A 23,171-nucleotide genomic window follows, 5' to 3' on the forward strand; every position below is an offset into this window, starting at 1 on the left:
TTGGACTAGCCTGCATACCTTTTCGAAGCACTACCAAGTGCATGCTCATGCTTCGGCAGATGCGAGCTTGGGCAGACGCATCCTTCAGGCGGCTGTCGCCCACTTGTGAAGTTAGGCTCCGCCTACTTCTTAGTTTTTCTGTTTATTCCCACCCAGGGACAGCTTTGGAACGTCCCATGGTATGGGTCTCCCAAAGGAACGATAAAGAAAAAGAGAATTTTGTTACTTACCGTAAATTCTTTTTCTTATAGTTCCGTATTGGGAGACCCAGCTCCCTCCCTGTTGCCTGTTGGCAATTTTCTTGTTCCGTGTGTTATCACCGGCTGTTGTCGTGGACAGAGTCTCCGGTTGTCCCGGTTCTTACTCGGTTCTACTTGTGGGTGGCTATTCTCCTTCAGCTTTTGCACTAAACTGGCTAGGACGGGCTACCAGGGGGTGTATAAGCTCAGAGGGAGGAGCTACACTTTTAAGTGTAGTACTTTGTGTGTCCTCCGGAGGCAGAAGCTAAACACCTATGGTATGGGTCTCCCAATACGGAACTATAAGAAAAAGAATTTACGGTAAGTAACAAAATTCTCTTTTTTATATTCACCCCCCTTTTTCCTTTTCTCTTGCGCCACATATTTTAGAAATGATTGATATTACACGTGGTGACGCTTCTAATGCAAGATATTCATATTGTGAGTGCCACCGAATGAATGAATGTGGAGGGGTTTTTTTTGGCACATCTGTGGTGTATGTTTGTGATTTTGAGCACATTTCAGCTTTGTTAAATTACTATCATTAAATTCTTGTCATTTTAACTTTATCTATAGCCCTGTGATCAGCCCCCTTTTCCTCATCATCAGGGCCCCCCTCATTGCCCTCCATGGAATAATAGCCACGAAGGCATGTGGAATGACAGAGATCCTAACTGGAACAATGAACCTGAACCAGCATGGAACAATCAGCGGGAACCTCCATGGAATAACCAGTTTGATGCTCCTTGGAGTAACCAGCATGAGCAACCTCCATGGGGTGGTGGCGGTGCTCAAAGAGACCCACATTTTCGCATGCAGCATCCTCCACATTTCCGGGGGCCATTTCCTCCTCATCAACAGCACCCTCCACAGTTCAATCAGCCACCTCATCCTCATAATTTCAACAGATTTCCACCACGTTTTATGCAGGATGACTTTCCTCCACGCCATCCTTTTGAGAGACCACCCTTCCCTCATCGTTTTGATTATCCTCAAGGAGACTTTCCTGCAGGTAGTATTGATTATAGTCCATCCTGTTAATGTTCACTTCTCTATTGAACAATAGACTAAAAATATTTTGATGCTTTTTGTAAATGGATTGTTTTCTTATGATGGTAAAAGAGGGAGGTTAAGCTATTCTTAGTTGTTAGGCCTGTGCCCACAATCAGTGTTAGTGTTTTGGACGCAGTGTATTTTCCCTGGGTCCAAAATACTGCGATGTGCAGTACAAGCACAATGAATGGGATTTATAGAAATCTCATGCCCACTGTGCTTCTTTTAGCGCTCTGCAAACTGACCTGCTGCACAGGCTTCTGAGCTGCACTATGTCAACTCATTCTTGTGGAGACGCTAGTGTTCTCAGCGGGGAGAACACTATATATATGTATGTATGTATGTATGTATGTATGTATGTATGTGTATATATATATAATATATATATAATGTATGTATATGTATATGTGTGTGTGTATGTATGTATTTATATGTGTGTATATATATATATGTATATATATATGTATGTGTGTGTATATATGTATATATATATATATATATATATATATATATATATATATATATATATATATATATATATATATATATTAGTGTGTGTGTTTAGATCTGACGAGACTTGTGTATTTACTGTGAAAATCAAAGGATTGCCTGTATAATCCTTTATAAAGTTTCCTCAATTTCCGCCCACCTGCCTTAATTGACGACCTCTCAGTGACCTCAAAATTATACAGCAATTCTGTTAAGATTGGTGTACTTAGGCTAAGTTCACACTTCCGTTGTTTTGCATCAGTCACAATCCGCCGCCTTGAGGAATTACGGTATCCTGCAAAATATTTTGCAGGAATCCTGTTTTTCCCCATAGACTTCTATTAGTGACGGATTGCGACTAATGATGCTGCGTTGCATCCGCTGTGTCATGGTCAGTCGTTTTTTAACTGACCGCCGGGCGGGAGCAAACAGCCTGTAACGTTTTTTGAGCAGTGCGATCCGTAGGATTTTGCTGCGCATGCTCTCTTTGGCTTCCTGCCCCCGTAACCAGGATAAACATCGGGTAACCAAGCAATGTGCTTTGGTTAGTTACCCGATATTTACAGTGGTTACGGGGGCAGGGAGCCCGCGCTAAGCTGGTATCCAAGATAAATATCGGTTAACCAAGCAAAAATTTGCTTTGCTTATACCCGATATTTACCCTGGATACAGTGTGCAAGGAGGCCGACACTTCCCCACTCGGCTCCGCCCCTCCCGCACTCCCCATGTGTACACACACACACACTCACACTTGTCCCCAGCCCTGCAGTCCCCGCGGCACTGAAGTCCTCAGCTCCACGGCTCCGCCCCCTCGCACTCCACCCCCTCTCCGCATGTACACACACACCTCTCACTCACCTGTCCCCAGCCATACAGACCGTGGAACTGACGTCCTCAGCTCCACCCTCTGAACTCCGCCCTCCGCCCCCAGCACACAATGGAGTCCGACAATGAAATTCTTTCTTTGCCATCCGTTGTCATCTGTTGTACAACGCATCAGTCACATGCGTCAAGCGACGCATGTGACTGATACAAAACAACGGAAGTGTGAACTTAGCCTTACTGTGAAAATCATTATCCGGTCTAATCAGTTTGTGATTGTTTTGCAATATCTGCTGACAGATTAGCTTTAAATTACTCCATAAAAAATGGCACAAATGAATCTTGCATGTTAGGCTAAGTTCTCCTGTCCAGTAATCGTCTGTTAGAATGGATCTAGCAGCAATCCGTTGGAAAAATAGTTGTGCAGACAACATTTTGGTCCATTTTGAAGTAACTGATTTCAGCTGGATCCATTATCTTTGATATGAAGCTGCTCCAGCAAGCAAAAAACAGATCCTTTACAAATGAAAGAAAAACTGAGGCCGAACTCATCTGTTGTCCATAGACTTCAATGTTAAAAAAAAAAAAATACGGCTCCTGCATAAATTGGTTGTTCATTTATAAATAAGGTTCTCTGCACAATTGTTTTGCCCACAGATTGCTGCTGGACCCATTGTAATGGTTAATTACTGAACATAGTGTTAGAATCTCTTATCTGTTGATATAACCGTGTAAGATTATATATTAGATATTATTACTACTGTAAATGCTTCTACATTTTCCATATGTGGTAGGAGCTTGTACAGTAAAATATAACTTTTATCTACCTTATAAGACTTATTAGGTGTTAAGCAGTGAGCAGGTTCCCAAAACGATGCATGGAAATGACTTATTATAGATAACGTTTTATTTTATATCACTTAAATCAATCTGAACCTCTCTTTAGAAATGGGACCGCCACACCATCACCAAGGCCACAGGATGCCGCACCCTGGCATGAATGAACATCCTCCATGGGGAGGCCCCCAACACCAAGATTTTGGCCCTCCGCCACATGGTTTTAATGGGCAACCACCTCACATACGTAGACAAGGACCTCCACATGTTAATCATGATGACCCAAGCCTTGTTCCAAATGTTCCTTACTTTGATCTCCCAGCAGGACTTATGGCTCCATTGGTTAAGGTAATTGCACTTAGTAGTCACCAGTTTTAATTATGTAACCTCAAGAAATATTTTATATAGCAGATATATTTACATGGTTAATCCAATATATTTACAAAATGCCTTTTCTTTGTCGCTCTATTGGGAGACCCAGACAATTGGGTGTATAGGCTATGCCTCCGGAGGCCACACAAAGTATTACACTCAAAAGTGTTAAGCCCCTCCCCTTCTGCCTATACACCCCCCCGTGCTCCCACGGGCTCCTCAGTTTTTTGCTTTGTGCGAAGGAGGTCAGACACACACAGCACAGCTCCACAGATTGGTCAGCAGCAGCTGCTGACCATGTCGGATGGAAGAAAAGTGGGCCCATATAGGGCCCCCAGCATGCTCCCTTCTCACCCCACTCTTGTCGGCGGTGTAGTTAAGGTTGAGGTATCCATTGCGGGTACGGAGGCTGGAGCCCACATGCTGTTTTCCTTCCCCATCCCCCTCAGGGCTCTGGGCGAAGTGGGATCCTATCGGTCTCCAGGCACTGAGACCGTGCTTCATCCACAACTCCTGTGGAGCCTGCTGGATAGGAGCCGGGTACCATTCAGGGACATGGCCCTGCTACGTGAAGGTACTCTGTATCCCTGTGGGGACCGCGCACGGCAACACCTCAGCTTTGCTGGGTGTGCTAGTGCACCGGGCCGCGGCGCTGACCGGGTTAAATGTGCCATTACACACTCAGCGTCGCTGAGTGTGTTTATATGTAGGGGCTACCGCGCTAACCGCCGCTGCCCTGGGAAACTGCGGCGCGGCTGGGACTTGTAGTTCGCCGGGGACTTCGGCGTGTGCCGCGCTTTTACGGCGGCCACGCTTATACTCGAGTCCCCGGCTTGGCTTGCGGCCTAGTTTTCCCTTTCTCCCGCCCTCAGCCCTGACAGGCAGGGGGAAGGGCGGGACGCTGCACGGAACGAGCAGCACTGAGGGCTGGAGTATGATTTGCATACTCCACCCCCCCCTCACTGTGCACAGTTCCCGCACTTTCTCGGCCACGCCCACGGCTCCCTCCTCTCGTCAGGACGCCGCAGCCATTTCTGTCAGCTCCTCCGACGCTGCAGAGAGGGACAAACCCTGGGAGACCCAGACACGGTCTCTGGTGGCCTCACAACCGCTTTAAAGCGGGTGGTAAGCAGCACCTGTTGGTGCTAGCCCCATGGTGCTGTAGTGTATTGATACATTGTTTGTTTATAGTATATACTCTACACTGTATGAGCACAGTTCATTCTGGCTATATACCCTATTGTGTTACACAGGGAAAACAATAGCATGGCGCCCACAAAAGGCAGGGGTGCCAAAACACAGGCTTATTATGCTGCCTGCGCCGCATGTATGACCCCACTACCGGCAGGTTCCACTGACCCTCATTGTGTGCACTGTTTGGCCCCTGTGGCACTTGTTCAGCCAGAGCCTCTGCTAAGAGGGGCCCAGGGGGAGCCACCTGTTGACACTGTCCAGGTGACGGGGACTGAGTTTGCAAAACTCTCTGAGACTATGGCTAAGATACTAGAAGCCTTGCAGTCCAGGCCGGTATCTCAGCAAAGGGACTCTGTTGAATCATTGTTCCCTGACCCCCCTCAGTTGGTCCAACAATGTCCTCCCGGGGTATCTCATACATCCCAGGCTGAGGGTTATGACTTAGACCCCAGCCCCAGACCGAATAAGCGGGCTCGCTTAGAATTTCCCTCGACATCATATTGTTTAGGGTCTCAGCGGGGGGAATCTCTGGTTGATGATGCAGAGACAGCTGATCAGGATTCTGATCCTGAGGGCGCTCTCAATCTTAATACTCCAGACGGGGACGCCATAGTGAACGATCTTATTGCGTCCATCAATCAAATGCTGGATATTTCTCCCTCAGCTCCTCCGGCGGAGGAGTCAGTGTCTCAGCAGGAGAAATTCCGTTTCAGGTTCCCCAAGCGCACACAGAGTATGTTTCTAGACCACTCTGATTTCAGAGAGGCAGTCCAGAATCACCATGCTTGTCCAGATAAGCGGTTTTCTAAGCGCCTTAAGGATACACGTTATCCTTTTCCCCCTGACGTGGTTAAAGGTTGGACTCAGTGTCCCAAAGTGGACCCTCCAATCTCCAGACTGGCGGCTAGATCCATACTTGCAGTGGAAGATGGGGCCTCGCTCAAAGATGCCACTGACAGGCAGATGGAGCTCTGGTTGAAATCCATCTATGAAGCTATCGGAGCTTCTTTTGCCCCAGCATTCGCAGCCGTTTGGGCGCTACAAGCTATCTCAGCAGGTCAAGCGCAAATTGAAGCAGCCACATGCACGGCCGCGCCACAAGTGGCATCCATTACCACCCAGACCTCGGCAATTGCGTCTTACGCTATTAATGCGGTCCTGGACTCTGCGAGCCGTACGGCGGTTGCGGCCGCCAATTCGGTGGTACTCCGCAGGGCCTTGTGGCTACGGGAATGGAAGGCAGATTCTGCTTCCAAAAAGCGCTTAACCAGTTTGCCAATTTCTGGCGACAGGCTGTTTGGCGAGCGTCTGGATGAAATCATCAAACAATCCAAGGGAAAGGATACATCCTTACCCCAGCCCAAACAGAACATACCCCAACAGAGGAGAGGGCAGTCGAGGTTTCGGTCCTTTCGGGGCGCGGGCAGGTCCCAATTCTCCTCGTCTAAAAGGTCTCAGAAAGAACAAGGGAACTCTGATGCATGGCGGTCTAAGTCACGTCCTAAAAAGACCACCGGAGGCGCCGCTAACAAAGCGGCTTCCTCATGACTTTCGACCTCCTCTAGTAGCATCATCGGTCGGTGGCAGGCTCTCCCGCTTTTGCGACACCTGGCTGCCACAAATAAAAGACCGCTGGGTGAGAGACATTCTGTCTCACGGTTACAAGATAGAGTTCACCTCTCGTCCCCCGACTCGATTCTTCAGGTCATCCCCGCCTCCCGAGCGAGCCGAGGCTCTTCTGCAGGCGCTAGGCACTCTGAAGGCAGAAGGAGTGGTGGTCCCTGTTCCTCTTCAGCAACAGAGCCAAGGTTTTTACTCCAACTTGTTTGTGGTCCCAAAGAAGGACGGGTCTTTCCGCCCGGTCCTGGACCTGAAACTGCTCAACAAACACGTAAAAACCCGACAGTTCAGGATGGAATCCCTCCGCTCCGTCATCGCCTCAATGTCCCAAGGAGATTTCCTTGCATCGATCGATATCAAAGATGCTTATCTCCACGTACCGATTGCCCCAGAGCACCAGCGCTTCTTGCGCTTCGCCATAGGAAACGAACACCTGCAGTTCGTGGCACTGCCGTTCGGCCTGGCAACAGCCCCACGGGTTTTTACCAAGGTTATGGCTACTGTAGTAGCGCTCCTACACTCGCAGGGTCACTCGGTGATCCCGTACTTGGACGATCTGCTGATCAAGGCACCCTCTCAAGAGGCATGCCAACGCAGCCTCGACGCTACCCTGGAGACTCTCCAGGGTTTCGGGTGGATCATCAATTTTCCAAAGTCAAATCTGACACCGGCCCAATCGCTGACATATCTTGGCATGGAGTTTCATACCCTCTCAGCGATAGTGAAGCTTCCGCTGATCAAGCAGCAGTCACTACAGAAAGGGGTACAATCTCTCCTTCAAGGCCAGTCACACCCCTTGAGGCGCCTCATGCACTTCCTGGGGAAGATGGTGGCAGCAATGGAGGCAGTCCCTTTCGCGCAGTTTCACCTGCGTCCTCTTCAATGGGACATCTTACGCAAATGGGACAGGAAGCCGACATCCCTCGACAGGACCGTCTCCCTCTCTCAGGCGACCAAAGCTTCCCTTCGGTGGTGGCTCCTTCCCACTTCATTATCGAAGGGGAAATCCTTCCTACCCCCATCCTGGGAAGTAGTCACGACGGACGCGAGTCTGTCAGGGTGGGGAGCGGTTTTTCTCCACCACAGGGCTCAGGGTACGTGGACCCAGCAAGAGTCCTCGCTTCAGATCAATGTTCTGGAAATACGGGCAGTGTATCTTGCCCTGAAAGCGTTCCAGCAGTGGCTGAAGGGCAAGCAGATCCGAATTCAGTCGGACAACTCCACAGCGGTGGCATACATCAACCACCAAGGCGGCACACGCAGCCGGCAAGCCTTCCAGGAAGTCCGGCGGATTTTGATGTGGGTGGAAGCCACGGCCTCCACCATATCCGCAGTTCACATCCCAGGCGTGGAAAACTGGGAAGCAGATTATCTCAGTCGCCAGGGCATGGACGCAGGGGAATGGTCCCTTCACCCGGACGTGTTTCAGGAGATCTGTTGCCGCTGGGGGGTGCCGGACGTCGACCTCATGGCGTCCCGGCACAACAACAAGGTACCAATGTTCATGGCACGGTCTCAAGATCCCAGAGCTCTGGCGGCAGACGCCTTAGTTCAGGATTGGTCGCAGTTTCAACTCCCTTATGTGTTTCCTCCGCTGGCACTGTTGCCCAGAGTGTTACGCAAGATCAGGGCCGACTGCCGCCGCGTCATCCTCGTCGCTCCAGACTGGCCGAGGCGGTCGTGGTACCCGGATCTGTGGCATCTCACGGTCGGACAACCGTGGGCACTACCAGACCGACCAGACTTGCTGTCTCAAGGGCCGTTTTTCCATCTGAATTCCGCGGCCCTCAACCTGACTGTGTGGCCATTGAGTCCTGGATCCTAGCGTCTTCAGGGTTATCTCAAGACGTCATTGCCACTATGAGACAAGCTAGGAAACCAACGTCCGCTAAAATCTACCACAGGACGTGGAAAATTTTCCTGTCGTGGTGTTCTGCTCAGGGTATTTCTCCCTGGCCTTTTGCCTTGCCCACTTTTCTGTCCTTCCTTCAATCTGGACTGGAAAAGGGTTTGTCGCTCGGCTCCCTTAAGGGACAAGTCTCAGCGCTCTGTGTTTTTCCAGAAGCGCCTGGCCAGACTTCCACAGGTACGCACGTTCCTGCAGGGGGTTTGTCACATCGTCCCTCCTTACAAGCGGCCGTTAGAACCCTGGGATCTGAACAGGGTGCTGATGGTTCTTCAGAAACCACCATTCGAGCCAATGAGGGATATTTCTCTCTCACGCCTTTCGCAGAAAGTGGTTTTTCTAGTGGCAGTCACTTCATTTCAGAGAGTGTCTGAGCTAGCAGCGCTTTCATGCAATACCCCTTTCCTGGTGTTTCACCAGGACAAGGTGGTTCTGCGTCCGGTTCCGGAATTTCTCCCTAAGGTGGTATCCCCCTTTCATCTCAATCAGGATATCTCCTTACCTTCTTTTTGTCCTCATCCAGTTCACCAATGTGAGAAGGATTTACACTTGTTAGATCTGGTGAGAGCACTCAGAATCTACATTTCTCGTACGGCGCCACTGCGCCGCTCGGATGCACTCTTTGTCCTTGTCGCTGGCCAGCGTAAAGGGTCACAGGCTTCCAAATCAACCCTGGCTCGGTGGATCAAGGATCCAATTATCGAAGCTTACCGTTCGGCTGGGCTTCCGGTTCCCTCAGGGCTGAAGGCCCATTCTACCAGAGCCGTGGGCGCGTCCTGGGCTTTGAGGCACCAGGCTACGGCTCAGCAGGTGTGTCAGGCAGCTACCTGGTCGAGCCTGCACACTTTCACGAAGCACTATCAAGTGCATACCTATGCTTCGGCGGATGCCAGCCTAGGTAGACGAGTCCTTCAGGCGGCGGTTGCCCACCTGTAGGAAGAGGCCGTTTTACGGCTCTCTTACGAGGTATTATTTTACCCACCCAGGGACTGCTTTTGGACGTCCCAATTGTCTGGGTCTCCCAATAGAGCGACAAAGAAGAAGGGAATTTTGTTTACTTACCGTAAATTCCTTTTCTTCTAGCTCTAATTGGGAGACCCAGCGCCCGCCCCTGTTTTTTTGTGTACACATGTTGTTCATGTTGAATGGTTTCAGTTCTCCGATATTCCTTCGGATTGAAGTTACTTTAAACCAGTTTTATAATTCTTTTTCCTCCTTCTTGCTTTTGCACCAAAACTGAGGAGCCCGTGGGAGCACGGGGGGTGTATAGGCAGAAGGGGAGGGGCTTAACACTTTTGAGTGTAATACTTTCTTCAGCGCTCTATTGGGAGACCCAGACGATTGGGGTATAGCTGCTGCCCTCTGGAGGCCACACAAAGCACTACACTAAAAAGTGCAAGGCCCCTCCCCCTCTGGCTATACCCCCCCGTGGTATCACGGGTTCTCCAGTTTTAGCTTTGTGTGCGAAGGAGGTCAGACATCCACGCATAGCTCCACAGATTTTAGTCAGCAGTAGCTGCTGACTATTTCGGATGGAAGAAAAGAGGACACATATAGTGTCCCCAGCATGCTCCCTTCTCACCCCTGGATGGTGTTGTAAGGTTGAGGTACCTATTGCTGGTACAGGGCTGGAGCCTGACATGCTGTTTTCCTTCCACATCCCCCTGAGGGGCTCTGTGGAAGTGGGATCCTGCCGGCCTCAAAGCTCTGATGCCGGGCTCCATCCACAGACCCATTTGAACCTGCTGGATGTGGAGCTGGAGTACCGTTCAGGGACATGGCCCTGCACCATTACAGGTACTCTGTGTCCCCGTACACACAGGCACAGCACACTCCAGACTTGCTGGGTGTGCTAGTGCGCCGGGGACAGTAAAGGGTTACAGTCACTGCAGCCTTGCTGAGTGACTTTATGTTTTGGGAACTACCGCGCCGGACGCTCCGGGAGCGGCGGCGCGGCTGGGACTTGTAGTTCGCCGGGGACTGGGCGCCGACCGCGCTTTTACGGCGGCGGCGCTTATAACTCCAGTCCCCGGCTTCTGCGGCCTAGTGCCGCTTCGTTCCCGCCCCCTCCCTGTCACTCAGGGAAGGGGACAGGCGCTGAGCAATCAGCAGCGCCGAGGGCTGGAGCCTTTTTACATGCTCCAGCCCTCTCACTGCACACTGTCGGGCGCCGGATTCCCGCTCTGCCTTGGGGCACGCCCACGGCCCGCCCCTCCTCACACGAGCTGGGGAAGAAGCCGGCAGCCATTACTGCAGAGCTCGGGGCACCAAGGCAGGACAGTGGCGTTCATACACCCGCTTATAGGCGGGCGGTAAGGGCACACATAGTGCTGACCACAATAGATATGCAGTGTATACATGTGTTGTTTTTAACTGCATAGGTCGCTGTATGCCCGCTTGGGGAGCGACTCATCAGCAGCAGGAAAGCAGGTGTGCTAAGGCACAGGCTTTCTAGGCTGCTTGTTTTGCACGACTGAGGTGTTCATTTGTGTTTATGCTGATATGCTATACATTGCACTGTACAGTCGCTAGTCTTAGCTATATTCTTCTGGAATGGCTAGACTACAGCAGCAGAAAACCAAGGGTGCTGGGGCACAGGTTTTTTTCTATGCTGCTTGTATTGCAGGGGCTGCAGTGTGCATTTGTACTTGTGCTTGTATGCTATACATTGCACTGTATGGTCACTCTTCTGGGCTATATTCCCCTAGATGACCAGTCTACAGCAGCAGAAGAGCAGAGGTGCCAGGGCACAGGCTTCTACGCTGCTTGTATTGCATGTGCTGCAGTGTTCATTTGTACTTGTGCTTGTATGCTATACATTGCACTGTAGGGTCACTCTTCTGGGCTATATTCCCCTAGATGACTAGTATACAGCAGCAGAAGAGCAGGGGTGCCAGGGCACAGGCTTCTATGCTGCTTGTATTGCTTGTGCTGCAGTGGTCATTTGTACTTTATGCCTGTATGCTATACATTGCAATGTACGGTCACCAATCTTGGCTATATACTTCTAGATAGCTAGTCGGCAGTGGCAAAAAAGCAACACAGTTTTCAGTGCTGTTTTTACTACATGGGATGCTGTTCATGACACCGTCCCATTGTGTGCATGCTCCCCTGTAGCACGTCGTCTGCCGGGGTCTCTAGCACTTCGTCTGCCGGGGCTCTACTAGTTGTGGCCAAAGAAACCTCCTGTCAACCCTGTCCATGGACAGGGACGGAGTAGTCATAATTTAGAGACTTGCACCCATGGGCAATCTACTTGAACAAAAGGCAGCTCTTCAGGGCTTTGATACTGACATCGCTCTCAATCCGGATACACCGGGTGGTACCGCCATACGGAATGATCCTATACCGTCCACCAATGGAAGGTTGGATCTTCCTCCCTCAGCTCCCCCAGTGGAGATAGGAGACGAACAGGAGAAGTTCCTTTTCAGTGTCTCACGCAGATATTGAGTATTTTTCTGGCCACGCTGACTTCAGAGAAGCAGTCCAGGAACACCACGCTTACCAGATAAGCGTCTTCTCCAAACGTTTTTAGGATACACGTTATCCCTTTTTTCCCCTGACGTGGTCAGCGCTGGACCCAGGGTCCAAAGGTGGATTCTCCAATCTCCAGGCTTGCATATAGAGCCATAGTTGCACTGGAGATGGGGCTTCACTTAAAGATGCCATTCACAGACAGATGGACTCTGGTTGAAATCTGTCTAGGAGGCTATCGGCGTGTCGGTTGCTCCGGCATTCACAGCCGTATAGGCAACCTAACCTTTTCAGCGGTTCTTGCGCAGCTGGCCTTGAGCACATGTACATCTGTACCGCAGAGGCGTCCGTAACTCCGCAATGTCTGCACTGCGACTTACCCTATTAATGCTGTCCTAAAAGTACAGTCGAGGTTTCGGTCCTTCCCAAGCTCGGGCAGGTCCCAATTGTCCTCGTGCAAAAGGGCTACAAAACCTCAGACGGGCTCAGATTCCGGCCGGGCTCAATCACGCCCAAAGAAGGCAGCCGGAGGAACCGCTACCAAGGCGGTCTCCTCATGACTCTCAGCTCTCTCCCTCTCTCCGCATCCGCGGTTGATGGCAGACTCCCCCGCCTTTGGCGACATTTAGCTGCCACAGGTCACAGACCGGTGGGTGACGGACATTGTGCTCACGTGCACAGGACAGTGTTCTGTTCTCGTCCTCCGACTCCATTCTTCAGAACGGCCCCACCTCTCCACCGAGCAGATGCCCTGCTGCAGGCGGTGGACGCTCTAAGAGCAGAAGGAGTGGTGATCCCTGTCCCCCCTCAGGAACGAGGGCGAGGGTTTGTACTCCAATCTCTTTGTGGCTCCAAAAATGGACGGTTCCTTCCGTCCTGTTCTGGTTCTGAAACTGCTCAACGAGCATGCGAACGCCAGGCGGTTCCGGATGGGATCCCTCCGATCCGTCATTGCCTCAATGTTTCGAGGAGACTTCCTTGCCTCAACAGACATCAAAGATGCCTATCTCCACGTGCCAATTGCTACGGAGCACCAACGTTTTCTACGTTTTGTGATAGGAGACGAACATCTTCTGTTCGTAGCTCTGCCATTCAGTCTGGCGACAGCCCCACGGGTGGGCACCAAGGTCATGGCAGCAGTGGTAGCAGTCTTGCACTCTCACGGAGTGATTCCGTACTTGGACGATCTACTCGTCAAAGCAACCTCCCTCGAGGCATGCCAACGCAGCCTGAATGTTACGCTGGAGACTCTCCAGACTTTCGGGTGGATCATCAATTTGGCAAGGTCAAATCTGTCTCCGACTCAATCACTAACGTATCTCGGCATGGAGTTTCATACTCTATCAGCCATAGTGAAGCTTCCGCTGAACCAGCAGCGTTCACTGTGGACAGAGGTGCAGTCTCTCCTTCAAGGCCAGTCGCACCCCTTAAGGCGCCTCATGCACTTCCTAAGGAAGATGGTGGCAGCCATCGAGGCAGTTCTCTTTGCGCAGTTTCATCTGCGCCAACGGCAATCGGACATTCTCCGCAAATGGGATGGGCAGTCAACCTCCCTGGACGGGAAGTCTCCCTTTCCCTGACGGCCGAGGACTCGCTGCAATAGTGGCTTATTCCCACCTCATTGCCATAGCCCCCATCCTGGGCAGTGGTCACGACAGATACGAGTCTGTCAGGGTGGGGAGCAGTTTGTCTCCGCCACATGGCTCAGGGGACGTGGACTCAGCAGGAGTCCACCCTTCAGTTCGATGTGCTGGAAATCGGGGCAGGGTATCTTACCCTATTAGCTTTCCAAAAGTGGCTAGAAGGGAGCAGATCCGAATCCAGTCGGACATCTCCACAGCGGTGGCATACATCAACCACCAAGGAGGGACACGCAGTCAGCAGCCTTCCAGGAAGTCCGGCGAATCCTCATGTGGGTGGAGGACACAGCATCCACCATATCCGCAGTTCACATCTCGGGCGTAGAAAACTGGGAAGCAGGCTTCCTCAGTCGCCAGGGCATGGACGCGGGGGAATGGTCCCTTCACCCGGACGTGTTTCAGGAAATCTGTTGCCGCTGGGGGGGGGCCGGACGTCGACCTAATGGCGTCTCGGCACACCAACAAGGTCCCGGCATTTATGGCACGATCGCGCGATCACAGAGCTCTGGCGGCAGACGCCTTAGTGCAAGATTGGTCGCAGTTCCGGCTCATATATGTGTTTCCACCTCTGGCACTCTTGCCCAGAGTACTGCGCAAAAATCAGATCCGATTGCAGCCGCGTCATACTCGTCGCACCAGACTGGCCGAGGAGATCGTGGTACCCGGATCTGTGGCATCTCATGGTCGGCCGACCGGGGTCACTACCAGACCGACCAGACTTACTGTCTCAAGGGCCGTTTTTCTCCATCGGAATTCTGCGGCCCTGAACCTGACTGTGTGGCTTGTGTGTCCTGGATCCTAGCGTCTTCAGGATTATCCCAAGGGGTCGTTGCCACCATGAGACAGGCTAGGAAGCCCACGTCTGCTAAGATCTACCACAGAACGTGGAAGGTTTTCTTAATCTGGTGCTCTACTCAGGGAGTGTCTCCCTGGCCATTTGCATTGCCTATCTTTCTTTCCTTCCTACAATAGGAGTTAGAAAAGGGCTTGTCGCTAGACTCCCTCAAAGGGCAAGTCTCAGCACTATCCGTGTTCTTTCAGAAGCGTCTAGCACGTCTTTCTAAGGTGCCCACGTTCCCGCAGGGGGTTTGTCATATCGTACCCCCGTACAAGGGGCCGTTGGATCCATGGGATCTGAACAGGGTTCTAGTTGCTCTCCAGAAGCCGCCTTTCGAGCCTCTGAAGGAAGTTTCTTTTTCTCGCCTGTCACAGAAGGTGGCGTTTCTCGTTGCGATCACATCGCTTCGGCGAGTGTCTGAGCTGGCAGCTCTGTCATCCAAGGCTCCCTTCCTGGTGTTTTCACCAGGACAAGGTAGTGCTGCGCATCATTCCGGAGTTTCTCCCTAAGGTAGTATCCTCGTTTCATCTTAATCAGGATATCTCCTTACCGTCCTTTTGCACTCATCCGGTTCACCGGTATGAGAATGATTTACGTTTGCTAGATCTGGTGAGAGCACTCAGAATCTACATTTCACGCACGGCGCCCGTACGCCGTTCCGATGCCCTTGTCGCTCGTACGCGCAAGAGGTTGCAGGCTTCTAAAGCCACCCTGGCTCGATGGATCAAAGAACCAATTCTGGAAGCCTACCGTTTTGCAGGGCTTCCGGTTCTTTCAGGGCTGAAAGCCCATTCAACCAGAGCCGTGAGTGCGTCCTGGGCGCTACGACACCAGGCTTCGGCTCAACAGGTGTGCCAGGCAACTACCTGGTCGAGTCTGCACACTTTCACCAAACATTTTCAGGTGCATACCTATGCTTCGGCGGATGCCAGCTTAGGTAGAAGAGTCCTGCGGGCGGCAGTGACATCCCCGTAGGGGAGGGCTGTTTTGCAGCTCTAACATGAGGTATCTCTTTACCCACCCAGGGACAGCTTTTGGACGTCCCAATCGTCTGGGTCTCCCAATAGAGCGCTGAAGAAGAAGGGAATTTTGTTACTTACCGTAAATTCCTTTTCTTCTAGCTCTTATTGGGAGACCCAGCACCCGCCCTGTTGTCCTTCGGGATTTCTTGGTTGTTTGCGGGTACACATGTTGTTCATGTTGAACGGTTTTTCAGTTCTCCGACGTTATTCGGAGTTAATTTGTTTAAACCAGTTATTGGCTTCCTCCTTCTTGCTTTGGCACTAAAACTGGAGAACCCGTGATACCACGGGGGGGTATAGCCAGAGGGGGAGGGGCCTTGCACTTTTTAGTGTAGTGCTTTGTGTGGCCTCCAGAGGGCAGCAGCTATACCCCAATCGTCTGGGTCTCCCAATAAGAGCTAGAAGAAAAGGAATTTACGGTAAGTAACAAAATTCCCTTCTTGTGCGGCCTCCGGAGGCATAGCCTATACACCCAATTGTCTGGGTCTCCCAATTAGAGCTAGAAGAAAAGGAATTTACGGTAAGTAAACAAAATTCCCTTCTTCTTTGTCGCTCTATTGGGAGACCCAGACAATTGGGTGTATAGCTTCTGCCTCCGGAGGCCACACAAAGTATTACACTTTAAAAAGTGTAACCCCTCCCCTCTGCCTATACACCCTCCCGTGCATCACGGGCTCCTCAGTTTTTTGCTTTGTGTTGAAGGAGGCACACATTCACTCAAGCTCCCATTTTAGTCAGCAGCAGCTGCTGATTGTATCGGATGGAAGAAAAGAGGGCCCCCGGCATGCTCCCTTCTCACCCCACTAAGTCGGCGGTGCTGTTAAGGTTGAGGTACCCATTGCGGGTACAGAGGCTGGAGCCACATGCCGTTTTTCCTTCCCCATCCCTTAGAGGCTCTGGGAGAAGTGGGATCCTAACCGGTCACCATTCACTGGGACCGGGCTCCCTCCGCAGCCCCTGGGGGAATCTGCCGGACAGGAGACTTGGTATCATCAGGGACAGGCCCTGCATCTAAAGGTACTCTGTGTCCCCTTGGGGACGGTGCATGGAGCCCCTGTGTCACAGACGCTGCAGCGGCTGCTGTTTTTTGTGACGACCGGGACTACCGCGCCGACCGCGCCTGTTTGCCGGCTGCGTTATTAACTTTAGTCCCCGGCTTCATGCGGCCTAGTACTATAACTCCCGCCCCCGGGCCTGCCAGTCAGGGGTAAGGGCGGGACGGTCGACTGGACGTCGGCAGTGAGGGCTGGAGCATACTTAGGTATCCTCCTCCCCCCTCACTGATCACTGTGGGGCACCAGATTCCCGCACTTTATTAGTCGCCGCCCGCGGCTCCCTCCTCCCCTGAGAGCTCCGGCAGCCATTTTTACAATCACTTCTGCCGGTGGAGGATTTCAGAACGAGCTCTGCAGCTCTGGGAGGCCCAAGGCAGGGAATCTGGTGGACACGCAACCGCTTTGGGGCGGTCGGTAAGCCACACCGGTTACACGGTGCTGGTCCCCCTGGGGTGCCGAAGTGTATATATATATATATGTATACATTTTCTCTGTTCGGCCGCATTGTTTTGCGTTTGGCTATATACCCTCAGTGATCACTCTCCGAGGAGACAACAGCATGTCGTCCGCAAAGAGCAAGGGTGCCAAGACGCAGGGTTATTTTGCAACCTGTACCTCTTGTGCGGCTAGGTTACCTGCAGGTTCCACCTACCCGCACTGTGAGCAATGCTCGGCCCCTGTTGCACTCGCTCAGCCGGAGCCTCGGGCACTGGTGGGACCCTCGGCTCAGGTAGAACCGCCGGCTTCCACTGTCCAGGTGGCAGGGACAGAGTTTGCAGCTTTGGCTGAGAAACTCTCTGAGTCGCTTTCACAATCCATGGCTCAGTCTATGGACAGATGGTCTGCTAAGATACTAGAAGCCTTGCAGTCCAGATCGGTCCTTACACAGGCCTCGGGCACTGTGAGTTCATCGCCCCCAGGCCCCTCTCTGTCTGCGCAGCAGCGTGCTCCTGGGGTGACTCCTGGGTCTCACGGGGAGGACTCCGACACGGACCGCAGTCCCAGACCGGCTAAGCGGGCTCGCTGGGAACCTTCCCCGACTTCATCACACTGTTCGGGGTCTCAGCTTGAGGACTCTCTGGAGGATGAAGCGGAGGTCGCAGCTCAGGGCTCTGACCCTGACGTTGCTCTCAATCTTGATACACCGGAAGGGGACGCCATAGTAAATAACCTTATAGCGTCCATCAACCAGGTGCTAGGTCTTTCTCCCCCAACTCCACCTATAGAGGAGTCTGCTTCGCAGCAGGAGAAACACCAGTTTAGGTTTCCCAAACGTACACGGAGTGCGTTTTTCGATCACTCTAACTTCAGAGATGCTGTCCAGAAGCACAGAGCATTTCCGGACAAGCGCTTTTCTAAGCGTCTTAATGACACACGTTACCCCTTCCCCGCTGACGTAGTTAAGGGTTGGGCTCAATGTCCCAAGGTGGATCCTCCAGTCTCTAGACTGGCGGCTAGATCCGTAGTATCAGTGGCAGATGGTTCATCGCTCAAGGATGCCACTGACAGGCAAATAGAGCTCCTGATGAAATCCATCTATGAAGCCATAGGCGCGTCTTTTGCCCCAGCCTTTGCAGCAGTGTGGGCACTCCAAGCTATCTCAGCTTGTCTGTCTGAGATTAATGCGCTCACACGTACCTCTGCTCCGCAAGTTGCGTCTTTGACTTCTCAGGCGTCGGTTTTTTCATCCTACGCCATGAATGCCGTCCTGGACTCTGCGAGCCGTACAGCGGTAGCGTCCGCCAATTCGGTGGCAGTCCGCAGGGCCATGTGGCTACGCGAATGGAAGGCAGACTCTGCTTCCAAGAAGTTCCTAACCGGTTTGCCATTTTCTGGCGACCGTTTGTTTGGCGAGCAATTGGATGAAATTATTAAGCAATCCAAGGGAAAGGACTCGTCCTTACCCCAGTCCAAACCAAACAGACCTCAGCAACGAAAAATTCAATCGAAGTTTCGGTCCTTTCGGCCCTCAGCCAAGTCCCAATCCTCCACGTCCAACAGGCCTCAGAAGGGCCAGAGGAACTCTTATGCATGGCGGTCTAAGTCACGTCCTCCAAAGACCGCCGGAGGCACCATCTCCAAGGCGGCCTCATGACTTTCGGCCTCCCCAAACCGCATCCTCGGTCGGTGGCAGGCTCTCCCGCTTTTGCGACGCCTGGTGGCCACATGTCCAAGACCGATGGGTGAGAGACATTGTCTCACGGTTACAGGATAGAGCTCAGCTCTCGTCCTCCGACTCGTTTCTTCAGAACATCTCCGCCCCCCGAGCGAGCCGATGCACTTTTTCAGGCGGTGAACACTCTGAAGCCAGAAGGAGTTGTGATCCCCGTTCCCCTTCAAGAACGTGGTCGCGGTTTTTACTCCAACTTGTTCGTGGTGCCAAAAAAGGACGGATCATTCCGTCCCGTTCTGGACCTCAAACTGCTCACCAGACGGTTTCGGATGGAATCTCTCCGTTCTGTCATCGCTTTGATGTCCCAAGGAGACTTCCTAGCATCAATCGACATCAGGGATGCTTATCTCCATGTGCCAATTGCACCAGAGCATCAACGCTTCCTGCGTTTCGCCATCGGGGACGAACACCTTCAGTTTGTGGCACTGCCTTTCGGCCTGGCGACAGCCCCACGGGTCTTCACCAAGGTCATGGCATCCATGGTGGCGGTCCTACACTCTCAGGGCCACTCGGTGATCCCTTACTTAGACGATCTCCTAGTCAAGGCTCCCTCCCGGGCGGCATGCCAACACAGCCTGACCATTGCTCTGGAGACTCTCCAGAGGTTCGGGTGGATCATCAATTTCCCAAAGTCAAAATTGACACCGACCCAATCACTGACTTACCTCGGGATGGAGTTTCATACTCTCTCAGCGATAGTCAAGCTTCCGCTGGACAAACAGCGTTCGCTGCAGACAGGGGTGCACTCTCTTCTTCGGGCCCAGTCACACCCCTTGCGGTGCCTCATGCACTTCCTAGGGAAGATGGTGGCAGCAATGGAGGCAGTTCCCTTTGCGCAGTTTCATCTGCGTCCACTTCAATGGGACATTCTCCGCAAATGGGACAGGAGGTCGACGTCCCTAGACAGGAACGTCTCTCTTTCACTGGCAGCCAAAACCTCTCTTCAGTGGTGGCTTCTTCCCACTTCTTTGTCGAGGGGAAAATCCTTCCTGCCCCCATCCTGGGCTGTGGTCACGACGGACGCGAGTCTGTCAGGGTGGGGAGCGGTTTTTCTCCACCACAGGGCTCAGGGAACCTGGACTCCGACAGAGTCCTCCCTTCAGCTCAATGTTCTGGAGATAAGGGCAGTGTATCTAGCCCTAAAGGCGTTCCATCGGTGGCTGGAGGGCAGGCAGATCCGCATACAGTCGGACAACGCCACGGCGGTCGCGTACATCAACCACCAGGGCGGCACACGCAGTCGTTAAGCCTTCCAAGAAGTTCGGCGGATTCTGCTGTGGGCGGAGGCCACAGCCTCCACCATCTCCGCAGTTCACATCCCGGGCGTAGAAAACTGGGAAGCAGACTTTCTCAGTCGCCAGGGCATGGACGCAGGGGAATGGTCTCTTCACCCGGACGTGTTTCAAGAGATCTGTTGCCGCTGGGGAACGCCGGACGTCGACCTCATGGCGTCTCGGCACAACAAAGTCCCGGCATTCATGGCACGGTCTCAAGATCACAGAGCTCTGGCGGCGGACGCATTAGTTCAGGATTGGTCGCAGTTTCGACTGCCTTATGTATTTCCTCCTCTGGCACTGCTGCCCAGAGTGTTACGCAAGATCAGGTCCGACTGCCGCCGCGCCATCCTCGTCGCTCCAGACTGGCCGAGGAGGTCGTGGTACCCGGATCTGTGGCACCTCACGGTGGGTCAACCGTGGGCACTCCCAGACCGACCAGACTTGTTGTCTCAAGGGCCATTTTTCCATCTGAATTCTGCGGCCCTCAACCTGACTGTGTGGCCATTGAGTCCTGGCTCCTAGCGTCCTCAGGGTTATCTCAAGATGTCATTGCCACTATGAGACAGATCTTGGCGGACGTTGGTTTCCTGGCCTATCACAGGACTTGGAGGATCTTCTTATCCTGGTGCTCTGATCAGGGTTTTACCCCCTGGCCGTTTGCCTTGCCCACTTTTCTTTCTTTCCTTCAATCCGGAATGGACAAGGGTTTGTCTCTCGGTTCTCTCAAGGGACAAGTATCGGCGCTTTCCGTGTTTTTTCAAAAGCGTCTAGCCAGGCTTCCGCAGGTCCGCACGTTCCTGAAGGGAGTTTGCCACATAGTCCCACCTTACAAGAGGCCGCTGGAACCATGGGATCTTAACAGAGTGCTAAAGGCTCTTCAGAAACCACCCTTCGAGCCACTGCGGGATGTCTCTCTATCACGTCTTTCGCAGTAGGTGGTTTTTCTAGTGGCAGTTACATCGCTCCGTAGAGTGTCGGAGTTGGCAGCGCTGTCATGCAAAGCCCCCTTCCTGGTTTTTCACCAGGATAAGGTGGTTCTGCGTCCGGTCCCGGAATTTCTCCCTAAGGTGGTGTCCCCTTTTCATCTCAATCAGGATATCTCCTTACCTTCATTTTGCCCTCATCCAGTTCACCAATGTGAAAAGGATTTGCACTTGTTAGATCTAGTGAGAGCACTCCGGCTCTACATTTCTCGCACGGCGCCCCTGCGCCGTTCTGATGCGCTCTTTGTCCTTGTCGCTGGCCAGCGTAAGGGGTCGCAGGCTTCCAAGTCAACCTTGGCTCGGTGGATCAAGGAACAGATTCTTGAAGCCTACCGTTCTTCTGGGCTTCCGATTCCTTCAGGGCTGAAAGCCCATTCTACCAGAGCCGTGGGTGCATCCTGGGCATTGCGGCACCAGGCTACGGCTCAGCAGGTGTGTCAGGCGGCTACCTGGTCGAGTCTGCACACTTTCACGAAACACTATCAGGTGCATGCCTATGCTTCGGCAGATGCCAGCCTAGGTAGGCGAGTAATGTAAGAGGGGGCCGTTTTTTCGGCTCTTTTTATCGAGGTATTCTTTTACCCACCCAGGGACTGCTTTTGGACGTCCCAATTGTCTGGGTCTCCCAATGGTGCGACAAAGAAGGGAATTTTGTTTACTTACCGTAAATTCCTTTTCTTCTAGCTCCTATTGGGAGACCCAGCACCCGCCCCTGTTCCCTTCGGGCTGTTGTTCTTTTGTGTACACATGTTGTTCATGTTGAATTGTTCTTTTGCTTCATGGTTTAGTTCTCCGAACATCCTTCGGATTGAATTTGCCTTAGACCAATTTATAAGTTTCCCCCTTCCTGCTTTTGCACCAAAACTGAGGAGCCCGTGATGCACGGGAGGGTGTATAGGCAGAGGGGAGGGGTAACACTTTTTAAAGTGTAATACTTTGTGTGGCCTCCGGAGGCAGAAGCTATACACCCAATTGTCTGGGTCTCCCAATAGGAGCTAGAAGAAAAGGAATTTACGGTAAGTAAACAAAATTCCCTTCTTTTAACATTTTCATGATCCTTTTCATATCGCTTCTCTGCAGTTGGAAGATCATGAGTACAAACCTCTTGACCCCAAGGATATCCGTCTCCCTCCTCCCATGCCTCCAAGTGAAAGACTTTTGGCTGCTGTTGAAGCTTTTTACAGCCCTCCATCACATGATAGACCTCGCAACAGGTTAGTTTTTCTTGTATGGTGTACCCAATACTTGGGAGATCTTTCAGTTGTAAGGAGGCCACACTTGTTTAATCTATACCAATTAATTTTTTTCCTCCATAATCAGCTGACAAGTATAATTTGGTGGTGTTGGATTACTTGTATTTATTGGTACATGTCTATTGGTCATAAGTAACTGTTTAGCATAATATGGAAAAAACAGAAGATTTTGCTCACTGTGAAATGTAGAGGTGACCCACATTTAATGTCTAGGCTTTCCACCCATTGGCTGGGTGAAACAAGAGTAAACTCCAATAAAAAGGATTGATTGCTGGAAGCTTGGAATAAAATTAAAATTTATTTTTCTTTTTATACAATATAATTGAATCCTAAATGGTCATACTTTGTGCACGTGGCCTAAAGCATTTAGAAGTGGCTCCTAGAAAGATGCATCACTTTGTGCACGTGGCCTAAAGCATTTAGAAGTGGCTCCTAGAAAGATGCATCACTTTGTGCTCGTGGCCTAAAGCATTTAGAAGTGGCTCCTAGAAAGATACATCACTTTGTGCACGTGGCCTAAAGCATTTAGAAGTGGCTCCTAGAAAGATACATCACTTTGTGAAAGGAGTGCACTATCAATTCAGACTTTAGCCTGTTACGGTCAGCTCAGTGTTCAACAAGTCAGCAGTGACCTCCACTATTCATGGAAGCTTAAAGTCAGTAAGTTTTAATTCAATGACAACTGTTACAGAAAAATTTACCACACTCTACCTTTTAAGTCTTCCTCGTCTTCAGTGCTGCCGTTTTCTGCTGGTCTGTTTTTTTTCCCCTGCAGTAATGACTTGCTGACAATGCATGCATGAGCTGCACCAATCACTAATTTAGGTTTCATGCTGAACATACAGGCATCACAAGTGAAGCCCAATAATTGATTGCAATGATCACCAGCAAATAAATGGCATGTCATGAACTGGGGGAAGTAAA

At 51.7% G+C, this 23,171-nt stretch overlaps 1 protein-coding gene across 3 annotated transcripts in view; it reads left to right on the top strand.

Annotated features, from left to right (window-relative positions):
- Positions 1–23,171, top strand: part of CHERP (calcium homeostasis endoplasmic reticulum protein) — a 200,358-nt gene that overhangs the window by 106,669 nt on the left and 70,518 nt on the right. For 2 of the 3 annotated variants that reach the window (XM_075315030.1, XM_075315041.1), the window contains exons 10-12: positions 816–1,251; positions 3,550–3,788; positions 22,075–22,208. In XM_075315030.1, coding sequence (XP_075171145.1) covers positions 816–1,251; positions 3,550–3,788; positions 22,075–22,208 — 809 coding nt within the window. The remainder of the gene's footprint in view (positions 1–815; positions 1,252–3,549; positions 3,789–22,074; positions 22,209–23,171) is intronic. The other variant, XM_075315049.1, reaches the window with a different exon arrangement.

The sequence above is a fragment of the Anomaloglossus baeobatrachus genome, chromosome 1, assembly GCF_048569485.1.
Source record: "Anomaloglossus baeobatrachus isolate aAnoBae1 chromosome 1, aAnoBae1.hap1, whole genome shotgun sequence".
In the NCBI taxonomy this organism is placed as follows: Eukaryota; Metazoa; Chordata; class Amphibia; order Anura; family Aromobatidae; genus Anomaloglossus; species Anomaloglossus baeobatrachus.